The 18,432-nt window shown below is 41.7% G+C and overlaps 2 protein-coding genes across 3 annotated transcripts; both read left to right on the top strand.

Annotated features, from left to right (window-relative positions):
• Positions 1–248: 248 nt before the first annotated feature.
• On the top strand, positions 249–1,317 carry LOC135501689 (uncharacterized). Its single transcript, XM_064793931.1, has 2 exons — positions 249–428; positions 574–1,317. Exons 1-2 carry the CDS (start codon positions 249–251, stop codon positions 1,315–1,317), a joined length of 924 nt encoding a protein of 307 aa, XP_064650001.1.
• Positions 1,318–4,569: 3,252 nt separating this feature from the next.
• On the top strand, positions 4,570–11,705 carry LOC135501412 (uncharacterized). 2 transcript variants are annotated; one of them, XM_064793528.1, is made up of 6 exons: positions 4,570–4,663; positions 5,878–6,138; positions 6,736–7,305; positions 7,908–8,166; positions 8,386–8,508; positions 8,937–9,016. In XM_064793528.1, the coding sequence occupies exons 2-5, from the start codon at positions 5,892–5,894 to the stop codon at positions 8,459–8,461; spliced, it is 1,152 nt and encodes a 383-aa protein (XP_064649598.1). In that variant the 5' UTR covers positions 4,570–4,663; positions 5,878–5,891; the 3' UTR covers positions 8,462–8,508; positions 8,937–9,016. The 2 variants fall into 2 exon arrangements, with proteins under 2 accessions (XP_064649598.1, XP_064649597.1); XM_064793527.1 differs by lacking the exons at positions 4,570–4,663; positions 5,878–6,138; positions 6,736–7,305; positions 7,908–8,166 and having other exon boundaries at positions 8,428–8,508; positions 8,937–11,705.
• Positions 11,706–18,432: the final 6,727 nt, after the last annotated feature.

Here is an 18,432-nt window from a genome sequence, read left to right as displayed (position 1 = left end):
TCTCCAAAACGTTACATACGAATTTCGTCAAACTTCGGGAACTTAATCTTTGATCTCTTATGAACTTAGTTGTGTTTGTGTGATTAGGGTGTCGAACCTGTGACTTTGAGAACTTTGAGAACTTTGAGCCGATTTTTGGGTGTGGCCCTTCGCGTTCTCCGTTCCGACGTCCAACGTCGTTGCTAGTGTATTTACACGTGGATTCTCCATGTATCGCAAAGTGCGATACGGCCCTGGATGACGCCATTATGGGAGAATTGACTTTTGAAGACCACCTGGTACTTCTCCGTAAGTCACTTCTCAGGTTCCGTGAACACAAACTCAAGTTGAAACCTCGAAAATGCAACCTCTTTCAACTAGCGGCTAAGGTTTTGGGTCACATTCTCGATGAGCGCGGGATTGCAGTCAATCCCGAGAACATCGAGAAAGTAAAGTCATGGGCCCCACCTAGGTGTCTCCGTGAGTTGCAATCTTTCCTCGGCTTCGCTAATTACCACAGATCTCACATCAAGGGTTTTTCGGAGATTGTGCTTTGTTTCAAAGTTATTCGGAGCTGTCTGTCGTCTCCTTCAGATAGCAAAAACCCGCACTACGCCTTATCATCCTTCGTCTAATGGTCAGGTTGAGCGATATAATCGCACTCTTCTTCAATTAATTCGTTGTTTCCTGGGAGAGGACCAGCGGGATTGGGATAATGATTTACCCCTTCTCGCTGGTGTTATCCGCTCTATGCCGAATCGGAGTACTGGTTTCACCCCCATCATGCTTATGTTGGGAAGAGAGGTTCACATGCCCTCCGAACTGGTCCTCAGCCCATTCCTAAAACAACCTCCCGCAGCATCGGCCGGCGAATACGTACTGAAGCTGCGGGAGAAACTTGAGTTTGTCCATCATATCGCTCGGCAGCACTTGGGTGTAGCCGAGCACCGTAGAAAAAAGGACTATGATGTACAACTCCGGGAAAAGAGGTATCAGGCCGGGGATATCGTGTACAAGTCTTACACTGCGTCCAAGGTTGGGCAAAGCTCCAAACTTAGACCGCCTTGGCTTGGTCCGTTTCTGGTTGAGAAGGCAATCTCGCCGGTTTTATATCTCATCAACGGGCAGAGTAAGAACCAAGTCGTTCATCATGATCGGCTTAAGCTCTGTCGAGATCGGATCTTGCCGTTCTGGCTTCGGAGAAAGCGTCATCATCTCCTTGGTCCGGACGATTCAGTGATTGCTCCATGTACAGATTCCCCTGACATGGAAACTGGGGTGTTTCCCTTTTGTGCTCTGGATGAATTGGAGTTTGCGATGTTGCCCAGGGTTCATTAGAGAATATTTCTCCTTTATTACTCTCAGTTTCTCCTCCGTCTGATGATGCGCTGCCCGGACGAGGAGACAACTTCTCACCATGAAGCCGAGTTGGACCTCAGTCTGTCTTCCTCCCCGTCAGTTAGTCTCCCTGAAATCAGTTTCTCTCAGGATATGCCCCCGATTCCAGGGTTACCACTCTGGGGGGTACGTAATGGGTACGACGAAACTGACGAACCACCCTGGAGACTGTCTGATGGACGCGGTGGGAGAAGGCGGCGGTTGCTGGCTTATTTGGGAGATTATATTCTCTAGATTACATGAAACTAGGCATTCCACAGTTGCGGGCTTGGGTTATTATTTCCCTTTACCTTTCTGTGTTCAAACACTATCTTACGATATGTCCACTTCTCGTCTATCGGCGTATCGATTTCCACTATTTCAAGCTTCTTGAGACTTATTGTAGAATTCTGCCGGAATCAAATTGCCGAAGTTGAATTTCTCGTAGTCCGTCTCTTCCCCAATCGGTTACTCCGTGTTAGTACTCCGTTCGTTTGTCTTGTTCTATGGGGGATTTTTTATTTTTTATCCTGTCTGAAATTCAAATTGGTGATCTGTTCCTTTTGTCGATCGTTGATACCTCATTTGTTTCAACATCGATTCAGTGTTGTCAAATTTTTAATTTACAGTTTCCTATTCGATATAAAAGCAAGTTCCTGCTTGACAATCTTGTCCGTGCCGAGCTGAGATGAATCTCGGACTAAGCACGATTTCCTTGCAGTAACAAAATAGGTTTGTTTGCAATTTCCATGTTAACTGGATCAGGCATGATTCAGCTGGTTTGACCGGCTTCGTAAAATAATCTCTTTTTTTTAGTGTAAAACCAAAGTCCTCTAAAAATCTAAATCAAGCCATTTCTGCATTAAAGCTAAACCGTTCTTTATCAGGATGGTTCAATACCACATTGCGTCATCAGTGTGTTTACACTTCATAAAATCGGTCATTATTTCCTTGTTTCTGGTTACCGCATTACCGTCTCAATGGGGTTGAGTGGTGAATAACAGTTGCAGATAAGCAACTTTCATTTCGTTCTCATTTTTTTTGGTTGAGTTCAGTTTGTCGTGTGGGTTCTAATTCTGGTTAAATTAAGCCGGGAACCCCATTTTCGTTCTAGTTATTTTCTGTTCTCAAATATATTCGATTCACCATCCGACCCTATTGGTAAAACGGTTTCTTTCGTTTCAGGCAGTTATGTCACCAACTAAGGTGCAGTGTCCGGTTTGTCCAGCCAAGGCTGGACATGTCAAGCGCCACTTCCTGGAGGCTCATCTCCCCCCTTTTTTTAATATCAAGATTTCTATAGACGATAGAGCTGATCAGTATTTTGGATTTCTGCAGAATATTTCTAATTTTGCGTGTGAGGGGGACTTGTGTGAGCTTGTCCCCTATTTTTACGAACGCGGGGTGTGTCCGGGTCCGGCTGACACCATCTGGTCGGACCACGAGATTTTATTCATTCAGGAACTGCGTCTGGCGGAGTGGCTCCCCCCAACCTGGGACCTCTCCGTCGGATTCAGTCTAGCGCACTTATGGCATTAGAGGATGGCGTGTCGGGTCTTGTCGCTGTTCCCGGAGGCCCTTCGGGCCTCGTTCTATTTACCTCCTTTAATAGCGCCAAGACTCGCCCCGCCGCTCTTCGATGCGCACTTCCATCTGGACCGTCTACCTGGTGGGGTAGGGATGGCTATCGATCCCCTGGTTACCGGGGCGGTCGCTAGCTATTGCTTCCCCACCTCCTGGCCTCGCCTGGGTGGTCCTGGGGTCTCGGATGGCAGGGTCTCTTTTGCTGTGGGACTCCATCCCAGGATCGCCCATAATATTTGCGCCACAAATTTTGGTACTAGATTGGAAGCGGAGGTGGCGCTTCTTGGACCGAGGGTGGTGGCCATCGGTGAGGTGGGGTTGGATTACGTTAGTAATCCAACACCTCAGGTTCGGGAGGCACAGTTCAGGATTTTCCGGGTTTGTGTGGGGGTGGCGAAGGACCGGGGCCTTCCCCTTGTTTTACACTGTAGGGGTAACAAGTTGTCCCCGGACTCCGCCGGCCTCGACTGCCTGGACTATCTGAGGACTGTCCTCCCCTCCTCCCACCGCATCTATCTCCACTGCTTTACCGGGGGTTGGGAGGTTGCCCTTCAATGGCTGTCCGCTTTTCCTGCGACTGTCTTTGGGGTGACCATCGTTCCAAACGCTGCAGGGCGACGATTAAACGAGTTCGTCGCACCCCCGGCAAATTTCGAACTGACTTCACTGGTGGTGGAGACGGATTCCCCCTACCTCCTTCCTAGCCCTGGCAAAATTACTGAAGTGGTAGAGTATCTGGCCAGGATTGGGGGCGAGTCTAGGAGGACCGTCGCTGAAGCCACCAGCGGGGCGGCTCTACGGTTCTATTCGCTGTAGACCTGCATTTTCGAGCGAGCAGGCCAGGCTTTGTGCAATTTTCCAGGTAGGTCTGGCCTGTCCCGTCGTCCGGTATTTCTCTTTCCGAGGAACGACCAGTGTTGTCATTTTTTCTATTTATTCCGGTTCATTCCTGGGGAGGGTTTTACACTCAGTTTACTTATACGGGTTTGGCCTCTTCGGACAATCAAAGGCTGAGGAGGCCCTAGTTTTTTGTATTAAAATTAAGTTGTCTTGGGAACGGGGTGTCCTAATTTAGCATGCTCCTCGGACTTTGTGAGCTGAGGGGTCCTTAAGACATTCCAGTTTCCTTTATGTATCTATTTGCTTGTCTTTGGAACAGGGTGTCCTAATTTAGCATGCTCCTCGGACTTTGTGAGCTGAGGGGTCCTTAAGGACATTCCTACTTCCCCCCGTGTATATAGTTATTATAATCATGATCTAAAGTGCCCTTGGAACTGAGTGTCCCATCGTAGCACGCTCCTCGGACTTTGTGAGCTGAGGGGTCCTTCTGGGCATTCACAGTCCAAGTTTTGTATAATATACTATAAAGTCTAGTTTTTTCATACATATTATAGGCCTGAGTGGGGTTAAGTTTTTTTTGGTAAAAACCCGGCGTGTCTCTTCGGATATAAAAAGGCTGAGGAGGCTCGTGCAGGGAATTACATGGTAAATACGTTCATCGACAAGATCATGCAGCCCCCAGAAGACTGTGATCACCATCATCATCCCAAATCCCGAGACGACCTGAGGGGGAGGAATGTGGTGCGGAGGGGTACCGAGCGCGTCGCCAACAGCCGGTATCCCGTGACGTCAGCAGGTGGAGGGCCCAGTGACGTTACTCCCGGACCGCATAAAAGCCCTCGCAGGCCTAGTCTCGGGGCAGAAAACAACAGAAGTCAATAAAGTAAGTTCATCACGTATCTTGTCCGGTTTCGTGCACATTTCATGCATGATGCACCGTATCATGCTCGCACCTGAATATTTGTGGTAGTGCACACCTGTATCAGCCCGTGGGTCACCCCGTCCGGCCCCTCGCTAAAAGTGGCCGGCACTACAATAGTAGAAAATACTGTGTTCGTTTCGTCTTCCAGAGCTGGCATTTAAATGTACCCAAAATGGCTTCTCCAGCCGCGAAAAGTAAGGATTTTGGTATTATTTTTCAACAAATGGGACTTAATTGGCGTTGCCTGGGCATTTCTGAGCTGATATTTGTTAAAATGCAAAATGGGCAGGTGTGAGCGACAACATTCATTGGTGATACTACACTGTGTGGCAAGAAAAGTGGAGGAATGAGTCCGTGGTTGCACCACCGTGCATTCACAGCATAGGCTATAACATAGCCTAGGCTATAGCTGATAATAGCATTCACCTGCATTGTCGTGTAGTGTATATCAATCATATCATGCATTGCATGGCATACGTCGTATGGACAGATTAGACTTGTCTGGAGAAAGAGAACTCAATGCTGAACAAAAGGACCATGCATTGGTGAAATTTGGGAGGAGTGTGGTCAGGGCCTGGCTTAAAATGTTTAACAAGCCACTTGCGGATACAGACAGGTCGTCATCATTGAACCTGTAATTTTTCTCTCAACTGTGATCAAAATCATTTCGGAGTTGAAAGAAGTGCGTGAAAAATTTGCAGTAAAGGGTAGCCTCGTAATAATGCTAACCCAAACCCTACCCTAACCATCCTGAGCCCGCGAGGGGCGGGGGCTGGCACGGTGCTGGGATGATGTTTTATCCCACTTACCATGCGCGATGTTGATATACGGATATTTTTATATGCGCGCCCTCTATAATATAGTACGAATAAGTAACTTAACATGTTAGAAGATGACGACCTCTCTGTATCCGCAACTTTACAAGCCCTAGCTATACATGTAGTAGCATGAGTAGGGCTAGGCCTTTAAGTTTAGTTTAGCCTATTTTTTCAAATCCAAATGCCTATTTCGGTTTTATCTTGGTGTCCAATCACATGTACCAAGTTTGAAGGGAACTTTATTAGGACTTTTTCCGATAGCCTATGACGACTGTAATGCATTTGCTGTAGTGTAGTAAAACTGGCTCTGCTGATCATCTACAAAAGAGTTTATCAACATCTTAATCCTATTTGCAGGACCAGCAGCAGACATGGCAGAGGAGGAGGTTGGTGGCATTGATGTCAGTGATGCCCCAAAAGTACGCCCTAAGCGAGGGCCTTATAAAGGGTATTTGGTTCATCCTGACATGCCAGTGCCACCAACCACCTTGTTTCGTCTAAAAAAGACCAAGTTGATGGATGAGACAAGTAAAGACAACGACATGGCTTCAACCCCTGATCCGGCCATGTCACCCAGTAGGCCAACAGTGCAACAAGCAGAGTCACCCATAGTCAACAGTTAGTATCCTTACTAAATCGAGCGTGATTTGTTTGGATGTTTGCTCACAATTTTCTTCTGAATGGATGGGCTGATAGAATCCACTCCAAAATTGTTATATCTCCGACATGCCCAGAGTTTGGCTCGTATAAATTATACACGTATGGCACATTTCGTTACCGCTGATTTTACATGTAACTTGGTACATGTACTGTACCACTGGGTGACCGCTCAGCAGGGACTGAATCAGGGTCTCATATGATTCATTGTTTGGCCAAAAGTGAATGTGAAAATATGTGATTGCTACCTAATTCTCGCATTGGTAAAAAAAGTTGGAAAACAATATGATACCGGCAGGTATAATTTTTGCGATTTTATTGTACAGCACATTTCCAACGTTCAGGTTTTTGATGTGACCAACCTATAAAAGGTTTTGTAACCACTTTAGCCAGATATCCCAAAGGTCTGGGCGACCCCTTGGCCCTTCTTGGAGACCAAATCTGGACCTTTTATGATTCCTGTTATCAAGGGGGGTGGGCTTTTTATTGGGTGTTTTGCTCCATTTTCTGCCATTGGTCACCATTTCAATTAAAGACTGATCCTCATCTTCCTTCCAGATCTGCAAATGAGCACTACTGACCTCCTCAAAATCGCCACTGCAATGTCTTCTCTGAATCTCAGCGATGATGACCATGAGGAGCCCGGAAATGACAGTTCCATCTCAGATGAGCAGAGTCATGAAGATTACTTTGAAAATGACATCCCATTGGTTGACGATACGACTGCCAGCAATGACAATGATGAAATCCTTGATTTGACTGAAGATGAAGTTGATGAGGGAAATGAACCATTATATGAGGATGCCAGATTAACACTTGCTGTCAGCATGCTGTTGATAATGACATTCGCAATTCGACACAAACTATCAACAGAATCCTTGCAGGACCTCTTGACGCTGATCAACCTCCACTGCCTTGTTCCTAATTTGTGCAAAAATACATTCAATTTGTACAAAAAATTCTTCACCAAGGTGAAAAGTCCTATTGTGTACAAGTATTTTTGCACAAAGTGTTACCACTACATGGGTAATATAAGAGAGGAGACCTGTACAGTTTGTGGGACGTCAGACATGATTAGCTACATCATTTGCATTCCCATCCTGAACCAGCTCAAGGCAATAGTTGACCGTAAGTATCAGTATCTGTAGGAAGGAGTTAACCGTGACACGCCCCATTGTTCAAACCCCTGTAAAATCCAAACGAGCAGGGCTATTGAGCTGGAACAAAGTGCGATCTTCATCTGACATTCTAGGCTACGAAATATTACCAGAACAGGCAATTCTGAGACCATCATGCTGGAAGCTTTGGTCTTTTCATATGGAATGACCTATTCAAGTCATGCCTGTTACTTGTTTGAAGTCACTGTTATTTTCACATTGCCTGAATGTAATTTCTTCTTTTAAGAAGAAAATTTAAAAGTTAAGTGTTGAGAGCGGAGTGCCTCTATGACTGTATGCGGCATAATTGGCTCTAGGCAATATCATACAAATGATGGCTGGTAGTGGTACACAGCTAATTTGTAAAAAGCTCATTGCCAATGGCAATGGCATCCTACATGTCAATTGCATACTCCCAAATACGTATATACATGTATAGTTCTGTACAATGTCCTGTTGCTGACCCAAAAAAATATTACGGTTGGGAGGAATCGGTATTGATGACAGAGGGTAATTGTCAACATATGTAAGAATAAGAGAACAATAAGAATGTCTTCAATAATCTTTCCTTAGGTATTGGTGTTGATGGTTTGATGAGCTATCGGAAGGAGAGGGAGGACACAGATGGTTGCATAACTGACGTCTTAGATGGGAGACTTTACAAGGAAGTATTCGACGGCCATCACTTTCGTGGCACAAGTATGCAAAACTGCAAAGAGGATGTGCACATTTCCCTACAGATAAACACGGATGGCGTTTCACTATTCCGTTCATCCACGTTCTCTGTATGGCCAATTTATGCAACGATTAATGAGCTGGATCCAAAATCCAGGTAGGTATTTTATGCATTTATTCAAATATTTGGAACGACCAGGTCAGGTGTACAGCCCGTGGAATAAGTTCCAGATATCAACAATTTCTAACTTTTTGGGGATCACACCTCATTAGCCTTGTGTACAAAAATGTCACATTCGAGCAGTCGTCCGACCCACCAAAAATCATTCTTACCTCATACCTCCTGCCTCAACCTTTCATTTTTTATCCATTCCAGGTTCACAAGGGAAAATCGGTTGTTCCTAGGTCATTGGTTTGGCAAGGATAAGCCACGAATGGACGTATTCCTATAACCCATAGTTGAGCAGATGCGACAGCTTTTTTTTGAAGGCATGCACTGGTAAAGCTAAGCTTATTTTATTTGTTGGTATAAACAGGCCCGAAAACATGGAAAACCCATTATGACACAATATTTTCTGTCTGGCTATAGTATGTAAAATGTTTTAGAAACTTAGTCCGCTGTGTAATTTTGCAGGAGTGAGTCTCACAGTCTGTACGCTGTGGAACAAATTTCCCCATCCAAAAGTTTCCCATCTACTTGCCAGCATGTGGATTTGGAATTTTCTCTTCCTACAGTACAGCAGTAATTCTCAAGAGGAGCCTATGTAGCGAGTGTCGCGCTGGTAATCATCCCCGCCCTACCCTGTGAAAAATCCTGAAGTGTGCCCTTAGACCTTGAATGTTAAGTCAAGATGCCGTGAGTAGGCTTTTCTATCCAATCCTTGGTCATCAGATTAGGTGCATGAACCTTTTCATTCTTAATTTCAGGCTTCAATGTGTCAGGCAAATGTATCCGAGCTATGGTTTTTAGTGCAGTAGCTGATGCCCCTGCTCGATGCCTCCTCCAGGACGTCATTCAATTCAACGGAAATTTTGGATGTGGCTCATGTCTAGCAAAAGGGACATCGGTTAAAACGAGTGAGCGAGGGCAGACACATGCGTATCCAATGGATACGCATGTGGAACACTTCGGAGATGGTCATACATCTATACGGACACATCAACTGACGAAGACACATGCTGAGATAGCGTTGAGGTCTGGGGAGCCCGAGAAAGAAGTGAAAGGTTATAGTCCACAGTTTTTCTTGCCTCTGTTTAACATCATACGAGGAGTGACAGTGGACTATATGCATTGCACACTTCTTGGTGTACAGAAATGGCTTCTAACCCGGTGGCTGGATTCAAGTCAGAGAAGTGAGGCTTGGTACATTGGTAAAAGCATGAAGAAACTGAATGAAAGAATGAATGCTTTTTGTCCGCCGAATGTGATTTCAAGGATTCCTCGACAATTGGGTGAGCTATCTAACTGGAAAGCATCCGAATATCGTACATTCCTGCTATTTAGTTCACTCCCTGTACTCTATGGCATCCTTGATGATCAATATTATCAGCATTACCTCTTGTTCGTGGAGGCCATTCACATTCTGCTCCAATCCTCAATTACGAAGATGCAATTGAAAAAGGCTAAACATTTGCTACGTCACTTCTGTTTGCTCATCGAATGCTTGTATGGTGCACGACACGAATCGTCCAATATGCATGCTTTGTTACACTTGAGTGAAAAAGTGCAAGATCTTGGTCCGCTCTGGGCTCACAGTTGCTTCTTCTATGAAGACCTCAATGGAGACTTACGGCACCATGGTACTCAGAACGTGCAAGTTCAGATCATCATAGCGGTATTTATGCAGCAGAAGATACCTGAAATGGTTGATTGTCTTCTGCCTTATTCAGAGGCAGCAAAATATTATCATCATTTGACAAAACGCCATGTCATGACGAGGCAGGTAACAGAAGAGATAAACCGCAGACAATTTGCAGTCGGCACTATGGTTAGCTTTTGTCCAGAGCCAAATATAATGGAAGACATTAGACAAATGTTAGGGAATCAACTGGGTTCATGTGAGAAGTTCAAAAGACTGATAAACAATGGTCAAATGATACACTCAGAGGAATATACCATGGCAACCCGGCGAAACAGCTATACCATAAAGTTTGTAGACTCAATCAATGGGAATGGTGGCTATGCCTATGCCTCAGTGAAATACTATATGAAGGTTGTACTTCCAGATAGATGTGCATATTTAGCAGTTGTTCGCTTATTTGAGGAAGTGACATCATTCCACCTGTCTACAGATAAGGTAGCTTCTGTTCCTCACTTACATCCTGTCAAGGTGGGTGACTCCTGTGCAATAGTACCAGTATCAGCAATCATAGGGCTTCATGTCTTCGTCTCAATGCCATATCTACCATGTTGTTTTGCTGCTGATTTGCCAAATCACAATGAGAGGGATTGAACAACATGTACATGTAAATTGTAGACTGTTCTAGGTCAAACAGCGTAAATCACCAAAAAAAAGTTATGTCCAGGTTTTCAAAACAAGTTTTGTCACTAACACTGGCGTTATCGAGAACAGAGAACCGAATGAGTGACAGACCTGAAACTTATGGGATGTGATGTCCTCCCTATCCACATTGGACCTGACCTGAAATAATTGATGGGTGAAGTTTCATCATTTATTGGGCTATACATTTTGTTTTTGTATATACATGTAGTGCATGGGGTTCAACCTAAATTTCTGAAGGAATATTTCTATTGATTGTCCAATACATTACGTCAAAAAAAACACTCATGTAATGGTGAAAGTATATTTAAATACAAACATAAATGTGAATGTATATTAGTATTGGAAATGTGATGTGAATGTATGTAAATGTATTGGTATTGGAAATGTGATGTGAATGTAAATGTAAATGTGTGTAAATCATCAAGACTGATGCTGATACATGTGCTTGATTGGGCATTGACTTCCAAGGCTTATTGTAGTGGCAAAAATGACAAATCATTTTAACGCCTTGTTAATGTCAATGGGTTATTTTAAAGTACATGTAGGTGTCAAAACACCGGTGTTTCTGTCAATGGGTAAGTACATGTAGGTGTTAAAACACTGGTATTTCTGTGCATTAAAGGGACAAGTAGGGCATTATATGTACCTGGCCAGTAGGATAATGTACCTACTTGACACCAACCGCCGCAAACTGAGGTATCACAGTGATGTTGATGAATTTGGAAGCTGTTGCTAGCCCGTTTTGAGATGGGTTGCGAATTTCAGGCAGGCCTAAGTTTAACATCCAGTTCTCATGGTTCTAATGCATTGTTACTGTTTCAGTGGTCCTTTTTGGAGGCTGGAAGCCATTTTTGCATGAAAAACGAAACATTTCTTATGGCCAATTAAGTTGGCCCCTTATGTATATCAATATCAGTGTTAACACCTACTTAAAAATCACTGAATGTAAGAAGACAATGGTCATGGAAATGTTTGTGTAAATGAAAATGCTAATGACAATTGTTGATTTGAACTGTTTAATACTAATATTGATTGGACGCTTTGACCTTCCGGGCAACATTGTCTGTCCAAGGTGTAAAATTGTGAGGTTGTTCCTCTGGTACCCATGAATGTGTACACATGTACATGTATGTTTGTGAAAATTTTGTGTTTCATTGAAAGAATGTTTTAGTGATATTCAGATTTTTATGAAAATTACATTAAAGATATTGAAAACATACAATATGGTTATTCACTCTTTATGAAGTTCTTAATGTTTAATGGTACAGTTAGCCCAAGTGTCGTTTGGTTCAGCCAAGTGCAACATCGGGCAGACAGGCAGGTGAAAAGGGTAAAAGAACGCTTACCTCTGATGAAATACATACTAGTATATGGCCAACTTTTTTTCTTCATTTTAATATGCACGTAATCCCCTGGGCAGAACACAAGTTCATGAGGCAATGAAAAAGTCCTCGTCGTTACTTGCTTTTAACAAAGTCAAAAAGGTAACAATGCACGTTATCCCCTATGAGCAGAACACAAGTCCAGGAGGCAATGAAAAAGTACTCCAGTCCCCACTTGCATTCAACAAAGTCAAAAAGGTAACAAAAAAGCAATGCACATTCTCCCTATGAGCAAAACGAAAGTCCAGGAGGCAATGAAAAAGTACTCCAGTCCGTACTTGCATTCAACAAAGTCAAAAAGGTAACAAAAAAGCAATGCACGTTATCATCCCCTATGAGCCAAACACAAGTCCAGGAGGCAATGAAAAAGTACTGGCCAGAAAGGTAACAAAAAAGCAATGCACGTTATCATCCCCTATGAGCCAAACACAAGTCCAGGAGGCAATGAAAAAGTACTGGCCAGAAAGGTAACAAAAAAGCAATGCCAATTGCAAAACACAAATACGCGAGGCAATGAAAAAGTAATGTCTGGATTCAGTAGTGGCAATGAAAAGGCAATGAGGCATTGAAAGAAGCAATGAAAAGGCAAATGGTCCATTGGGCAACTGTTTCCGAGGTAAAGAAAAGGCAAAAAGGAAGCAACAGAAAGGCACAATGATTTGTGAGGTAATGAAAAGGTTATGAGAAGGCAAATAAAGGGTAACCAGAATTGCCTCAAGTTGGTAAGGGTTGGGAAGCTGTACCTCCGCAAGTAATTGAGAGTGGATTCGAGTCGGCCTTGTTCAGGGCAGCCCCAATTGACGCCGGACCACTGCAGGAGCTAGACCAAGAGGAGGAGAAAATTGGGCTTGAATTTGTCAACATTCTGGAGGAGGAAATAGAAATGGACTGAATTTATTGCGACTCAGCATTGGTGGTACGGATTTTTCCGATTCGAAGGTGAACATTTTTTTGAACCATCCTGTACGTATAATGACACTTTCCTTCAACTGAATCAGTCGATAGGCCTGATCATCAAAGGGATATTCTTTTCATGTTTCGTCATATTAGGCCTTTTAGCACGGTGCGGGTTCGAACCGGATCGAGGAAAGTTTGCTTATTTTTGCACGCTGATAGAAACTGGCCACAATGACCAAAGGCTCATTTGTGCGTGTAGAAAATATCCGAACCTTCCTCGATCCGTTTCGAACCCGCACCATGTAAAAAGGCCTTTTGACTATGGACAATCTGATCAGTTACGCGACCCGTCGAGAAATGTGTCAGTTACACCGATGAACTTCATTATACTCCCCTGCCTTGCCCGGCGCCATCCAATCATGTTCCAGATGGTGTTTGCCCTGTATGTTGGAGGCGGGCTAACCTGGGCTTAGAAAGACGAAACTAGAGTATTTATACAGTTTTTTATTTATGTAGTGAATTATATACATTTGTTTTCATCTTCTTTTCCTTTATGCGTATATGGTTACGTATTATAAATGCCTATTATACTTTCGCTCAGTCGTAATATTTAGCTATATGGTTTCATTCACTCCGTCAAACCTTGAGTTTTATCGATAGGCATATTGTGATTTTATTTATTCCTGGTATCCTCATTATTACCGATCATCCTATTTCATACAATCACGATTTATTACAGTACTTAATCATTAATATTTATTGATTAGATCATATATTTTACGTGTACTGTTATTTATATAATTTTACTCAATTCGTTTCATGCATTGTATTTGATTATATAGTTATTTTTACATTTCATTAACCTACATACTATTCATAATACGTAAACAGTTGATGGACACTCATTAGGAAAGACGCCCGATATCTATAAATATATTGTACTGTATTCAGTACATGTTCCCTCATACTATGGATATCCTCGTATTATACTATTAACATTTTTTAAAATATTTATATCTACGACTTTCAAGCCGTATGATTTGTCTGTTTTCGAGTCAATATATATTATGTATTTAGGTATAATATAAGAACAAGCTAGCTATATATAGTTACACAGTGATATGTCTTTACTGTGAATATTCATTATATATATACATATCAAAAGATTTATGCCTATTTATGTATCATCTTTCTATACACTTTCTTTATGTTATCCCTCCCGGGTCCATTGATTTTTAGCTCAGCTGACTAAGTCAGCCGAGCTTGTCAAATAAGTTGTTCAGTGGCGTCCGTCTGTCCATCCATCCATCCATCCATCCATCCATCCATCCGTCCGTTAAACACGTGGTGCACATTTTGAATTGAGAAGAGCTAGAGGCCCTTAAATTGGCGTGTGTGTACATCTGGAGTAAGGGTACGTTGACACAAAAAATTGGAGCGATGCGCCTAAAAATAAGCATACTACGGCAATTGGAGCGTTAAGTTGAAATAGTGCAATTTCTCATGAATTATTCATTGGACAAACAAGAGCTTATTTCCCCTGAAAGACAAAGATTTGCATATAATTATCACCAAAGGATTTCAAATTTCGACCACGTTTAAGTGGTATTATCACATGTTATGTAATTGGCAAGAAGCCAAGTGGTTTTCAAAATTCGCAGGGAACTACTATTACTATGCTCATTCAGGGTTTATGCTCGGTCTGGGCATATGAGCTCTCGATTCGCGAAGTTTTAGACGATGATTTCGCCCAATATGGCTCAGATTTTTTAATGTAAGCAAGCACAAGGTGTTGTTGGTAGTAAACAGCACAATGGTAGACGTTATTGCTTTCTAATTGGGCGTTTTAATCTAAAATCGCTGTTTTATTGTCTAAATTAGCGCTGATTAGAAGGAATTTCCCACTAATGACGTCAACAGAATTCCCTTCTACAATGACGGGTCGCTTTTGTCAATAACAATAAAACAACGAAGTTTAAGGTAAGTCTGTCATGTTTCTGTGATGCTGGTTGGAAAAACGTTTAGATTTCGTTAAATATGCAAATATGCGTTTAATAATCAAGTGCCAGTGGTTCATTAAACATTTGTGTTATTTAATATGCATGTATCAGGTCTTTGGAAGTAACAATACGATAAGAAATGGTGCGGAATGAACTGCTCTCAAATCACTGCTTCGGATACAAAATGGCGGCCTCCATCATCAACCATAGCACGTGTTCATGTCAGATGTCTGAATCAGATGTAGGCCTAGGCCTAACTCCTAAATGAGTAACTGTAGCAGTCAAAGCTTTGTGTAGCAGTGTAAGGCAACATCGTCAGTAACATGGTGAAAGGCATGGGCCATTGTCCATAGGGCTTTATCATGCACGGTGTGATGAATGGTTGGTAGTTTGTAAGGAATTCGGTAGCCTTCACTCACTGACAGACATTTGATTTGTTCTGATGCTGTGCTACAGCTAGGCCTACTAGGGTATGTCTCCCCTTGGATTTATTTCAATTATTATATTTTGTCTTCGCTTTCGAGTAACCTATGCGTACCATAAATGACATGGGCCTAATAGTAATTTTAAATTAGTATGTATTTTCCTGGATGAGCGCAGAGTGTATCCACTATAAATCCATCCAGTGGGCCTGTGTTGGACATTTATAGACATGGTTGTGAGTCCAAGACATGTAGAGACGAGTTCGTGACTCGGAGAGACGGGTTGTCCATAAAGAGATGAGGTTGTGACTCTGAGACAGGTTGTGCATGTTGAGGCAAGGTTGTGATTCTGGAGACAAGTTGAAGAATGTAAACTAGGGAGTGGTGTCTGCTGTCTACTTTGTTATTTATTTTAAAATTCTAAAAAAAAAGATCTACATGTAGGCATAGTGATTGTACAGCTGTTTGTATCAAGATATAAAGTAATGACTGATGAATGATGAATCATTCATAATTTTTTTCTTCTATTTTCAGATACTAGGTGCTGATACCCATTGTCTTCGCTGAATTTGGTGGCTGTTGTAGTATTGAATTTGCCTCCCCATCAGGGTCGCACCTATTGGAAAAAGGTTGATTGAAACCAGGCAATCCAAGATCTATTGCCTCCGTGCAATCCAATAAACCTCTCAAAATCTATTGCCTCCGGGCAATCCAATAAACCTCGCAAAATCTATTGCCTCCGGGCAATCCAATAAACCTAACAAAATCTATTGCCTCCGGGCAATCCAATAAACCTCGCAAAATCTATTGCCTCCGGGCAATCCAATAAACCTCACAAAATCTATTGCCTCCGGGCAATCCAATAAACCTCGCAAAATCTATTGCCTCCGGGCAATCCAATAAACCTCACAAAATCTATTGCCTCCGGGCAATCCAATAATATATATATATATATATATTTGCAGTATCTATTGCCTCTGGGCAATCCAATTTATCCTCACAAAATTCATCGCCTCCGGGCACTGTTCCCAAGTACAATTTCTGTGAAATAGTTTCTGTATATTAAAACATTTCATAATCTCACAAGTTTACGTTTCATTGTGCAAATAAAAAATATGGGAATAGACATTGTTCAGTACCGCTCTTCAATTGGATTGTATGCATTAAAAGCAAGAATAAAGAGTCAGCCACCAAGTTCAGTTCACTGTTATCATGCAAATTGTTCAAGTACTAAGTATCATTTTCTTGATTTGACAGATATTCATTGGACTTCAGATGACGGAGAGATAAATCACAAGACTATTTGGTTGTTCTCTTCCATTTGGTTTGTGTCTGCATACATGCTGAAACTGCAGTCAATCTTTGAATTGCATCATGTCTTGTTTGAGTTTGATGTTATGCTAAGGGAGTTTGATGATAAGCTCTCAGTTGCTGAACAGAACTTAAAAGATGAAAAGTGGTTCGAAAGAATAATGGAAAACTATCATGACAGACAAAGCCAGTGCAGAATAGCCTGTTTGGCTTCTATAGATCTTATTCTAGCTATTGGTTTTCAACTTTATTCTTCGCAGATTTTACAACAAAGTAATGATATTGAAACAAATCCAGGTCCAGTTGATCAAGTTTTCTCTGCTTCTGGTATTCCTGCGTATATTGATAAAGTCACACAAGGCTCATTCCATCAGGGCAATTCAAAATATTCAGAAGCGTCAATTGGCAGACAATGTGTGACCAATGCCGCTACAGCTTTAATGTACTCACTTATAATTTCACCTGCTCATTGGCAATCACAAGACCTTGATGACATTTTGGATGAAGGTGACTCGTGGTATAAACAAATTAAAATGGCAGTACCAATTTTACGTTACTTAGCTGTTGATCAGCTTCCACCATATCATTCAATGATGAGCGAAAATTTCAAAATAAAGCCGGTTGGGGTGTCACAGAATATCTGCTTGGTGTAAAATGAAAATTCATCTGCTATATCTATGAGAGAATTTCTTGCAAAGATGGCTTCATGTCATGTAGTTATTGTAATCATTGGATCACAGGCATTTGCTGTATTGCATGTTGATAATCGATATTATATGTTTGATGCGCACAGTAGAGATAGATCAGGTTGTCCTTCTCCAAATGGTTTTTCAGTTTTGCTCACATTCTCAAATGAGTCCAAGTTAGATATGTATTTAAGACATTATGCTTCAAATGTCAATCAATCTGTATTTGAGGTAACTTTTTACAAGGTTGAGAAAGTTACATCCAGGGCTTTAAAGCTTGGTCTAAAAAGACACAGTTCCATCAACCATCTCAATAGTGATGATGTTCAGTCAGATGCTAAAGAAGATGAACAGGATTCAGCTATCAATGCTCAAAGTAGTGATACACGTAAATCAGGGGAATTGGTTGAAAAGTATTTAGTTGATCAATCTAAAAAAGCAAAAAAACATGAATATTTCAAACTGTGTATGCAAGAAAAAAGACGTGAACCAAGTAAATATGAGCATCAGCGAATGAAGCATTTTGACAAATTGTCAAAATGCAAAGCAAGACAAAATGAAAATAAACATGAACAGCTTAAAACAAATGACAGACTTTCCAAACAAAGAGCAAGAAAGGATAAGAGTAAACACGAACAACTTAAAACAAATGAGAAACTTTCCAAACAAAGAGCAAGAGAGAATGAAAGTAAACAAAAACAGCTTAAAACAAATGAGAAACTTTCCAAACAAAGAGCAAGAAAGGATAAGAGTAAACACGAACAACTTAAAACAAATGAGAAACTTTCCAAACAAAGAGCAAGAGAGAATGAAAGTAAACATGAACAGCTTAAAACAAATGAGAAACTTTCCAAACAAAGAGCAAGAAAGGATAAGAGTAAACATGAACAGCTAAAAATAAATGAGAAACTTTCCAAACTGAGAGCAAGACAAAATGAGGAGAAGCGTTGTAAAGAAAAAAATGCTGACAAGCAAGCAAAGATAAAGGGAAGACTTGATCCTCAAAAACTGAGTATCGAGAATGTAAACGATACGTCAAGAAAAAGGAAATTACGTCAAGATGATACATTTTGTAACATTGAAAACTTAAGAAAAAAGTTAAAGCGGCTTGATAATAAATCGAGTGAATCGTGTCATGAAAGATTAGATATCAATCAAAATGAAATTCCACTTACAACACCATCTTATAACTCGTATACAAAAAAGAAGTATGGATGCAAT

Source organism: Lineus longissimus, chromosome 17 (genome assembly GCF_910592395.1).
Source record: "Lineus longissimus chromosome 17, tnLinLong1.2, whole genome shotgun sequence".
NCBI classification, from domain to species: Eukaryota; Metazoa; Nemertea; class Pilidiophora; order Heteronemertea; family Lineidae; genus Lineus; species Lineus longissimus.
This window is presented reverse-complemented; position numbering and strand designations above follow the sequence as displayed.

What these genes read in the sequence shown, in the direction of transcription:
- LOC135501689 (XM_064793931.1), top strand. Translation starts at nt 249, where the DNA reads ATGGGAGAATTGACTTTTGAAGACCACCTGGTACTTCTCCGTAAGTCA. An exon ending in ATCCCGAGAACATCGAGAAA is followed by an intron (nt 429 to 573) that starts GTAAAGTCATGG and finishes CGTCTCCTTCAG; the next exon opens with ATAGCAAAAACCCGCACTAC.
- LOC135501412 (XM_064793527.1), top strand. Translation starts at nt 8,969, where the DNA reads ATGGTTTTTAGTGCAGTAGCTGATGCCCCTGCTCGATGCCTCCTCCAG.